The 10,342-nt window shown below is 37.0% G+C and overlaps 1 protein-coding gene across 2 annotated transcripts in view; it reads right to left on the bottom strand.

Annotated features, from left to right (window-relative positions):
* Positions 1–829: 829 nt before the first annotated feature.
* Positions 830–10,342, bottom strand: part of CPSF2 (cleavage and polyadenylation specific factor 2) — a 34,161-nt gene continuing 24,648 nt past the window's right edge. For both annotated transcript variants that reach the window (XM_025467803.3, XM_049113573.1), the window contains 5 exons: positions 8,932–9,084; positions 7,105–7,330; positions 5,078–5,377; positions 3,779–3,913; positions 830–3,182 (listed from right to left, as the gene is read on the bottom strand). In XM_025467803.3, coding sequence (XP_025323588.1) covers positions 3,090–3,182; positions 3,779–3,913; positions 5,078–5,377; positions 7,105–7,330; positions 8,932–9,084 — 907 coding nt within the window. In that variant the 3' untranslated portion in view covers positions 830–3,089. The remainder of the gene's footprint in view (positions 3,183–3,778; positions 3,914–5,077; positions 5,378–7,104; positions 7,331–8,931; positions 9,085–10,342) is intronic.

The raw sequence follows: 10,342 nt of genomic DNA, 5'->3' as shown, positions 1-10,342 counted from the left end.
ATGGAGCCTGCTTCTCCCTCTGCCTGTGTCTCTGCCTCTCTCTCTCTGTCTAAATGAATAAGATCTTAAAAAAAATTAATAAATGAATAAAATCTTAAAAAAAATTAAAAAAAAATTTTTGTGTGTGTGGCTCAAGGGACACAATCAAGACAGTGAAAATCAGAATGGGAGAAAATGTCTGCAAGTCACTTATCTGATAAGGATTTAAGTATCCAAACTGTATTAAGAAAATGTTATTAATTCAACAACAAAAAAGATAAATAATTCAACTAAAAAACAGGCAGAGAATCTGAACAGAATACAATGGCCAATAAGTACAGAAAAGATGCTCAACATCATTAGTCATTAAGAAAATGCAAATCAAAACCATGAAATACCTCTTCACACACACTAGGACGATTAAAATAAAAAATAGGGTAGGAAACAAGTGTTGCCAAGGATGTGCAGAAATTGGAATCCTCACATCCTGCTAGTGGGAATGTAATATAGCATTGGCACTTTGGAAATAAGGTTTGGAAAACTGACAGTTTCTCAAAAGAGTTATTGTATTATCCAGCAATTCTCCTCTTAGGAATATGTTCCCCCAAAACTGAAAACCTACATTCACACAAAAAACTTGTATAGGAATGTTCATGGCAGCATCATTTATACTAGACAAAAATTGAAAAAACCCAAATGTCTATCAACTGATGAGTGGATAAACAAAATGTGGTATATACACACACTGGAATATTATTCAACCACATAAAGAGTGCTGACACATGCTACAGTATCAATGGATCTTGAAAATATCATACTAAGTGAAAGAAGTCAGACACAAAAGGCCACATATTGTATGATTTCATTTTTATGAAATATTCAGAATAGGCAAATCCATATAGACAGAAAATAGATTGATGGTTGCTTGGGACTGGGGTGAAGGGAATGGAAAATAACTGCTAATTGGCAGAGTGTCTTTTTGGGGGGATGAAAATATTCTGGAATGAGAGTGGTAATGGTTGCACTACTTTAAATATACTAAAAGCTAATGAATTATATACTTTAAAAGAGTGAATTTTATGGTATATGAATTTCAAATTTTTTTTAAAAAGGCCCTCTTAGAAAATTGATTTCCTCACTTCTATTTCAGACCACCTACTGGTTCATAAAAACAATAATTTTCAACAATACTTGACATTTATAATTCATTGTAACAAATACTACAATAAATTTTTTTGACCAAATTATTTATAATCAGCTGATGGTCCACTTGTATTTATTTTGCCTCTAAACAAAATCTGAAAGTTCCTCTGAGTTCATGATTTATTTTATAGCCTTTTTTAAATGTATATTTTTAAGTAACTAAGGCTAAAGAAATGTCTTCATTTTAGAAATTTTAGTAATCCTGCCATCAATAAACAGGACAAAGTATTGCTCTTGCAATGACATTAGTTAGCACAGCCATCTTCAAGCAGCACTTTAAAATTTAATTCCTGTTCATAGGACAATAAAAAGGCTAAGTGAGAAATAATTTTTCAATATCAGTATCGCAATGTAATCTGTATAACCAGATGCTTCAAGCCATATAACAAATGCAGACTTTCTTTCCCCTGGAATATAAATAGGATTCCAGGCTTACTCTTTTCAGTAACAGGATTTTAAGTTGAATTTTTTCAAAGCTCTACAAAGAAAACATACTCTTTATCGTCACCTTCTGTAATGGTGTTCTGCATATCTGATTTTTGCTATCAGAAGACTGAAACTTTGCATTAGCACTATAATCCACAACAAATTCTTTATAAACTTTGAAAGAGAATAAAATATTAATTCTAGTCTGATATCACTGGGTAGTACTATACTATGTATAGTTCCATATAAGTTAAACAGGAATGATCCTTCTAAAAATGCTAAGCATTAAAAAGAGGGCTTAATTACTTGAGAAATAAAGATCAAGGACTGCCATGATCAAGCTACACACTAGACAAGCATCCAAGATTATAATAGGGCAACATGATTCTCATTTTTAAGTTCAATGAAAATTGCATATATTCAGTTTTTACTCTTAAACACAAGTGGTTTATACTGTATTTGGGCCGCTAGCCCCAAGAAAGACAGGAACACAGAAAGGATGACCTTATACAACTTCAGTATTATTTTTGTAGTAAGGTGTATAAAATCCAACCATTGCTTCTGCAACCTTAGGAGGGAGCAAGCCTAAGAGATGAAAACATTTACACCTTTTGATTCAATTATACTATCACCTTATAAAAATATAAGGTTCAACATTTGTTTCCTTAAAAACAAAGCACTAAACAGTTCTCAATGAAGTAACCTAGCGATAGCTAAGATGTATCTAACATGTATACAGAATCCTTAAGACTAAAATAGCAGGAGTTCTTTTGCACTACATATATTCAAATGATGTTAGTTGTTGTAATTCAACCTGAACAACAAAATCTTGGTAAAGTAATAGGAGAAATAAAAATTGATTTCTGAACGAAATATGTACCACCTTCCACTAGATTGAATAACTGGGAAATACAGGTAGGGTAAGGAGATATGTGTGAAGACAACTGCATATCAGAATTCAAAAGAAGAGTTAGAGCACATACTCTTTGTTTTTTCTTTTTTAAACACACGGGCCTCAAAAAACTGTATCTTCAGTTTTTTTTTTTTTTTTTTTTTTTTACATAGCACATCTTTTCTCAATAATTCTCACTTTTCATTCCAGAAAATTTAAGAAACTGTTTGCAAGAATTCACAACATGCAAACATGTTTCTCTAAGGCCATGAGCTGGTTTGCTAAGTTGCATTGTTTTATTCAAGTAAAAAGCCCTTCTAGAACAAGGGGTCTGTAGAGAAAACCAATCACCTTCGATTCTTGGGCCTGCACACTTGTTAGGATCTCTATCACTCTGAAAGCTAAAATGTGGAGTGCTCATTTGAGCATTAGCAAAATGGACTCTATTTACATTTTTTAAAAAATCGAATGCATGTTAAATTTTTCTGGCAATTCTTTCTGTATGTTACAAGACAAAAAAGCAAAAGCTTAGAATAAGAACGCTTTTTTCTTAGAAAGGTCAAACAGATACTTCCTGACATCATGTCCTTTACACAATGGCATACTGTTCATATAAAAGGTCTCTTATCCTATAAAAATCTTGACAAAGGCAGCCTTCTAATCCAATGCGTCCAGTTTCCGTCTAGAAAGTAAAAAACAAAAACAAAAACAAAAAACAAACTTTAGTATATTTGCTATTAATATGCAGACATAATAAACAAGATATATTAACTCGACTATTTGATGATTGGTCTGGAAATGGGTTGCTCAGCACAAAATAAGGATATTACATTCAAGTCATGAATTTTACATAGATATGTAAATGTCAAGATTCAAGTAATAAAAATTTACAGTAAAATTATACATTATTTCTTTAAGAGTCACTTTTATAAGCCTTTAAGGTCATCATTATGAATATAAATTACGGTCTCCAGTTTGTGAAATTACTGATCAAGAATCACAGAAGTCAAAATGGCAACACATCAGAAGGAAATATTTGTTCACTTTGCCCCTTATTAAAAACACATTTACGGGCAGCCCACGTGGCTCAGAGGTTTAGCACCGCCTTCAGCCCAGGGCGTGATCCCAGAGACCCAGGATCGAATCCCACGTCAGGCTCCCTGCATGGAGCCTGCTTCTCCCTCTGCCTGTTCTCTGCCTCTCTCTCTCTGTGTCTCTCAGGAATAAATAAATAAAATCCTAAAGACAAAACAAAACAAAGAAAAAAACCACACTTACTCTACGGACCGCTACTTGATTGTTGCAAACAAGCACACCTCCTACAAATTCAGCTTGAATCCCCTCCCGTAAAAGAACTTGTTTGAAGTCTGACAGTCTTGGTTCGTTCATAAAAACTGACTGATGTCCAGGAACCTTAAACAAGGATAAAGGGGAAAGAAGAACTTCAAATAAGACACCACACATACAGTTGTACTGAATAAAGTGCAGTAACACATCTCTAAGATATTTTCTATCATTCCCTGAAGACCTCTAAGGGATCCTATCAAGGCTGTAAATCACATTCTGAGTTGCTATTCTGAATTTTACCTCATTATTTAACATTACAAAGCCCAAGTTTCCCATCAGTTTTTATTAGTCATAGCTCACAGTAACAGGGAGATTTGGTGATGTTATGCTCTTCACTCACCCACTTGCCTGAGGGGGTCAAGGAGAGTGCCAGTAGGCAGAACTGAACCAAAAAATTCATTTTCCAGATCCAACTCCTTCACTTAGGGAATTCTCAGGGGAGTCCTCCCCTGATCCCACTTTCACCTTCCCTTCTCCCTTAGAGTGAATGCAGTGGATGCCAGGGGTTTTAGAATCAGAAAAATAAGCGGTTCCACCTATTGCTGCTACTTGGAAATTGCCGTGAAGCTTACTAGCTTTAGCAGAGAGAAAAAAAGATTCTTTTTCCTCCCCCAATCTCAAGAGTATTACTAGAGAGGAATCCAATGACAGAGGTCGGCTCTCTACTCCTTACTACACAGAAAGTCTAGAGTCCTCTGACATGCACACAGGACTCTTACTACACAGTTTTAACACTGTTGTAAGTTAATTACCTGAAATCTTTGCTAAAAGAGTATCTCCTGAGAACATGTAAATACTAGATTAAAATTATACCTATACTTTATAAAAGATTCTTACCTGTATCAAAACCGAAAGTGATTTCAGCTGAGCTAACAATGTACAAAAATGGAGTACAAGAGTTTCAGTCTTAAAAAACTATAAATCTCCTAACTGGAAGTAGGTATGTGATGTAATCCTCACAATCAATATTTAAATACTGAAAAAATAAATCATAAAACAATAATATATCTTATGATATTTGCTAAATATTTCCTGTAATTGTTATCATTCCCTTGCAGTCCAGGATATAAACACACGCTCCTGCATGCACACAGCCATATTGTAAATAATCTTTTTTCTAAAACTCCAAAATTCGTCTACATAGGATACATAATTTAAAGAGTTAAAAACAAAAGAAAAATCCAAAGGATGACAAATGCACAAAAAGCACATGCTTTTTTTTTTTTTTACCTCGTGGGGAGGCAATGGTTCCAAGGTTGGAATGATCTCGCTTTCTTCACCTGTCTCTTTCTCATCATCCCCAAACAGACTCTTCATGGCCTTCTGTTGTGCTATAACGCTGGAATCCGAAGGAGCGTCCACTTGCATTTCGGAGTCTTCTCCATCATCCTTCAGTTCTCCTTCTTCTAAAATAACTCCTGTGTCCACTTTGGAAACTCTCATGTCCAAGACACCGTCTATCCAAGCTAATTCAGCATCTTTTGCCTTACAAAACTGAAGGGAGCTGACGAGTGAATCTTTCAATCTCACCTAGACACAATGCAAAGGGGAGGGAGAGAGATGGGAGTCCACGAAATATAAATTGACAACAAAATACAAACAGCTATCATTTCCTGACTCTGGTAATGTGTATTAAGATTCGAAAATCTTGCACTCATCTGATCCTCACTGCGAATGGTAAAGACCTAGTGACCTGTGAGATCATGAGGACTGCTGTCTGCTTTCCAAAAGGTTCTTAACCCGGGGCCCCGAGGTGGTTCAGCAGTTGAGTGTCTGCCTTTGGCTCAGGACATGATCCCAGGGTCCTGGGATTGAGTTCCACATTGGGCTCCCTGCATGGAGCCTGCTTCTCCCTTTGCCTGTGTCTCTGCCTTTCTCTGTATGTCTCTCATGAATAAATAAAATCTTAAAAAAAAAAAAAAAAAAAAGTAAAGAAAAAAGATTCTTAACCCTTGACTGCACATTGGGATCACATGGCAATTTCTTTTTTTTCTTTTTTCTTTTTGTTAAAGATTTTATTTATTTATTCATGAGAGAGAGAGAGAGGAGAGAGAGAGGCAGAGACACAGGCAGAGGGAGAAGCAGGCTCCATGCAGGGAGCACGACGTGGGACTCGATCCTGGGACTCCAGGATCACACCCTGGGCTGAAGGCGGCGCTAAACCGCTGAGCCACCCGGTCTGCCCCACATGGCAATTTCTTAAAATATATGTTGATGCTAAGGTCCCACCTCCAGCGACTCTAACAAAACTGATGAGACTAAATCCAGAGCATGGAGTCCCCCTGTCACCCCCAAACCTCCCCCAGATGATTCTAAGGTTGGTGCTCTTCAGGAGTACTGAGTTACTGCTTCCTCCATCACCATGAATTTCACACATCCATATTCTTGGAATGCTGCTTCCTCTCGTTCTGCCCAGAATAACTTTGCTGCCTGGTGAATTCCGACCAAATCTAGATATCACTCCTGCTTTAACTGCTATCATCTCCCACTATCAGATAAAAGCTAATCTCTCCTCTGTGCTACTCCTATTTTTTATACCTGCTTCCATTTTTTTCAATTAGGAATAGACCCTTGACATCAGTGAATTTTTATAAAACTTTTGAATTCTTGAATACTCCCTATTCTTCTCCCCTTCATACTTCTGCAAATCTTGTTCCCTCTGCCTGGAATACCCTTTCTCTCTCTCTCCCACTCTCTATGCCACCCTGATGACCCATCTAAACATGTTAGAATTCAGCTTAGTTATTGCGTACTTTGGGACATCTTGTCTAAACTTCCAAATCTGGGTTGGGGGTCTCACTCTTTATACACCCACAACATACTGTATTTTCTCTACTGGAGGTCTAACAATGTGATAAATGCTCTTTCCTTGTTAAAGCCCCACAGACCGTAAGATCTATGAAGACAAGGGACCGTATGGGTCTCACTCACCACTATATTCCTAATGTGTACCTGTCCTTTTTTTTTTTTTTTTTTTATATAGTATATATTTATATCACTTTTATTTATTTATTTTTTATTTATTTATGATAGTCACAGAGAGAGAGAGAGAGAGAGAGAGGCAGAGACACAGGCAGAGGGAGAAGCAGGCTCCATGCACTGGGAGCCCGATGTGGGATTCGATCCCGGGTCTCCAGGATCGCGCCCTAGGCCGAAGGCAGGCGCCAAACCGCTGCGCCACCTAGGGATCCCTACCTGTCCTAATCTGCAACAAAAAGTGTTTATTTCTGTGTGGCTTCAGATGCCAACACACTTACCTGGTAGATATGAGTTTCACTAGTGGCATCCACTGTTTCATGTAGCTTTGGCATGTACACTTTAATATCTTTCCCACCAAATGCACGACAGCACTCTGCGAGATCCTGACTGGCCTCTGGTGGTCCATGGACAATGATTAACTGTCGTGGTTTCATCTGATTAATGATCTTTTTAATGGAATCTCCATCAGAGCGTCCTTCATAGTCTATGTAAGTAACTCTGGCTCTGTAATTAGACAGGATTATTCAAGGTTACTTTTCTGATAAGTTAACTCCAAAACTAGGTTATTAATGGCTTTTATCATCAGGAAAGAAATGCATAGAATATGTAAAATAAGGATTTGAGGAATACGCATATTATATTGTTAATAAGTATTTGAATGGGAAGGATTATGGATTACTCAATAGCTATTAGAAAAAAATAGCTCACTATATAAAGAAAAGTAAAACTGGATCCTGTTCTAATGCCATATATAACAGCAGGTTGAGCTGAAGCCATAAGAGAGAATGTGAAGACTTAAAATATAATAGAATAAAACGTACGAATTATGTCTGTGACCATGGACAGGGAGAGACTTCTCTATACACAATTCTAAAACCATAATGGAAAACATTTTATTATTTCATTACATCAAAATTAAAGATTTTTTTTTTTTAAAGTAGACCATGGACAACTCTTATAAACAGGTAACAGAATGGGAGAAGATATCTGCATTGTCTGTAACCAACCAGGGCTAATATCCAAAATATACAATGATCCCCTGCAAATCAATAACAAAACAGCAGCAACTGCTACAGAAAAATGCACAAAGGCCATGCACGTGGACTTCACAGAAAAAAAAAGTAACAAGCATTTGAAGATAATAATCACAGTAAGACAAATTTAAACAGTGATATGTTACTCTGTACTGGAAAATGCTGAAGAGTTAGATAATGCCAAACACTGGTAAGGAAACAGGGATGAAAGAAGCCTTCTGCTCTTGTTAGGGAAAATATAAACTAATACAGCCATTCTAGAGAGAATTTTGTGATACTGATAATAAGCATTATTTAGATATTAGGTGTACTCCAAAATATATGCTAAATGATATCACTAGACAAACCACTTTGTTCTCTAATGATTTAAAAAAAAAAATCCATCCAGAATGATGATTTTCTGGCGTTATTAACTGCACCAAATGAAAAAAAGGTTTATTAACTACTTCTGATTGTAGTAACATTTTTAAGACATAAGGACACTAGAGATAAGGAGTATAGTTTATGAAACACTTAGAAAAATTAAACTTGTGAACTGCACAAGTTCACATGCTACCAGACTTACTAAAAAGGCCAGAATGTTTCTTCATATAAATGTACAATTTGAAGTTGTTTTGTTTTTTTTAAAGATTTTATTTATTTTTATTTTTTCATGAGAGACACACACACACACACAGAGAGAGAGAGAGAGAGAGAGGCAGAGATACAGGCAGAGGAAGAAGCAGGCTCCATGCAGGGAGCCTGATACGGGACTTGATCCTGGGTTTCCTGGATCACACCCTGGGCCGAAGGCAGCGCTAAACTGCTGAGCCACCCAGGGATCCCCCAATTTGAAGTTTAAACCCCACCTCACCACCAATTCAAACACACTGGCATTCAAATACTATTAATGAAAACAAAATGCCACCATACTTTATAAGTCTTTGCACAGAAAAAGAAATTAAATTTTAAAAGTACAAACTTACTAGATATTCAGAATTTTCACTTCTGAAACAATGAAAAATTATGTAATTCAAGTTCTTAAAATTTTATCTTAGAATTTAGTTTCAAAATGCAACAAAAAGCACTTACTTTATTTCAATAGACTCTGTTGTAGAAATACACTTGGTAGGAACATCAGATAAGTCCTGATCCATGGGTTCATCTCCATTTGTCAAGCCAGATTCTAATTTGCTTTTCTCTTCTTCAGTCGCTTGGAGTTCTGGAACTAAGAAATCTTCTGGTCTAAATAATAAGTCTCTAATTAGAAGTGCTAATGGCAAACTAATATTATATAATATATATAACTAGTAGATGGCACAAATTTTAGACTCCTCACATCTCTCAAGATTTAAATACACAATTGATCCAAAGCTAATGCAACTTTATAACACCGATTACCAAATGACTGTGTATATTCTGTTTTCCTGACCACTGAGGAATGCTCTGTAAAACATGCTGTGTGGGCTAGGAAAGAGGCCTAGACAGACCACTGGAAGATCTTCATGGCTAGGGACACCTGCACCCCGATGTTTCTAGCAGCAATGTCCACAATAGCCAAACTGTGGAAGGAGCCTCGGTGTCCACTGAAAGATGAATGGATAAAGAAGATGTGGTCTTTGTATACAAAGGAATATTACTCAGCCATTAGAAACGACAAATACCCACCATTTGCTTCAACGTGGATGGAACTGGAGGGTATTATGCTGAGTGAAGTAAGTCAATCGGAGAAGGACAAACAGTGTATGTTCTCATTCATTTGGGGAATATAAATAATAGTGAAAGGGAATAGAGGGGAAGGGAGAAGAAATGGGTAGGAAATATCAGAAAGGGAGACAGAACATGAGAGACTCCTAACTCTGGGAAACGAACTAGGGGTGGTGGAAGGGGAGGAGGGCGGGGGGTGGGGGTGACTGGGTGGCGGGCACTGAGGGGTGCACTTGACAGGATGAGCACTGGGTGTTATTCCGTATGTTGGCAAATTGAACACCAATAAAAAATAAAGTTATTATTAAAAAAAAAAAAAAAAGAAAAAAAGATCTTCGTGGCTATCACAAGTACTTTTACAACCTGGCCCTGCATTTGTTTGAATCATTCTTTCTCTCAGTTTCTGTGGTTTCTCTTCCCAACTCCCAGTCTTATAAATCTCGGACCTCTTTTGATTTCCTGAAGGGCCCTGGTTACTCCATCTGTGCCCAAAGAAAGCATATGACTCTCCATTGGCACATTACCAAGTAGACTAAGATACAAAATAATGAGCTCCCTCAAAGGCATTTGCCTTTATTTCAACAAAGTATGAATGCGTCTATGTTCCCATCTTTACTTCCCCTATCAGAGAGAGTTGTATGTTAAAATTAAAGAACAGGGGTGCCTGGGTGGGTCAGCTGGTTGAGCATCTGACTATTGGTTTTAGTTCAGGCCATGATCTTGGGGTTGTGAGATCAAGCTTAGCGTTGGGCTCTCACACTCACCGCAAAGTCTGCTTGAGATACTCTCCCTCTGC

Source organism: Canis lupus, chromosome 8 (genome assembly GCF_003254725.2).
Source record: "Canis lupus dingo isolate Sandy chromosome 8, ASM325472v2, whole genome shotgun sequence".
Classification (NCBI taxonomy): domain Eukaryota; kingdom Metazoa; phylum Chordata; class Mammalia; order Carnivora; family Canidae; genus Canis; species Canis lupus.
The sequence above is the reverse complement of the archived record's forward strand: the minus strand, read 5'-3'. Positions and strand labels throughout refer to the sequence as shown.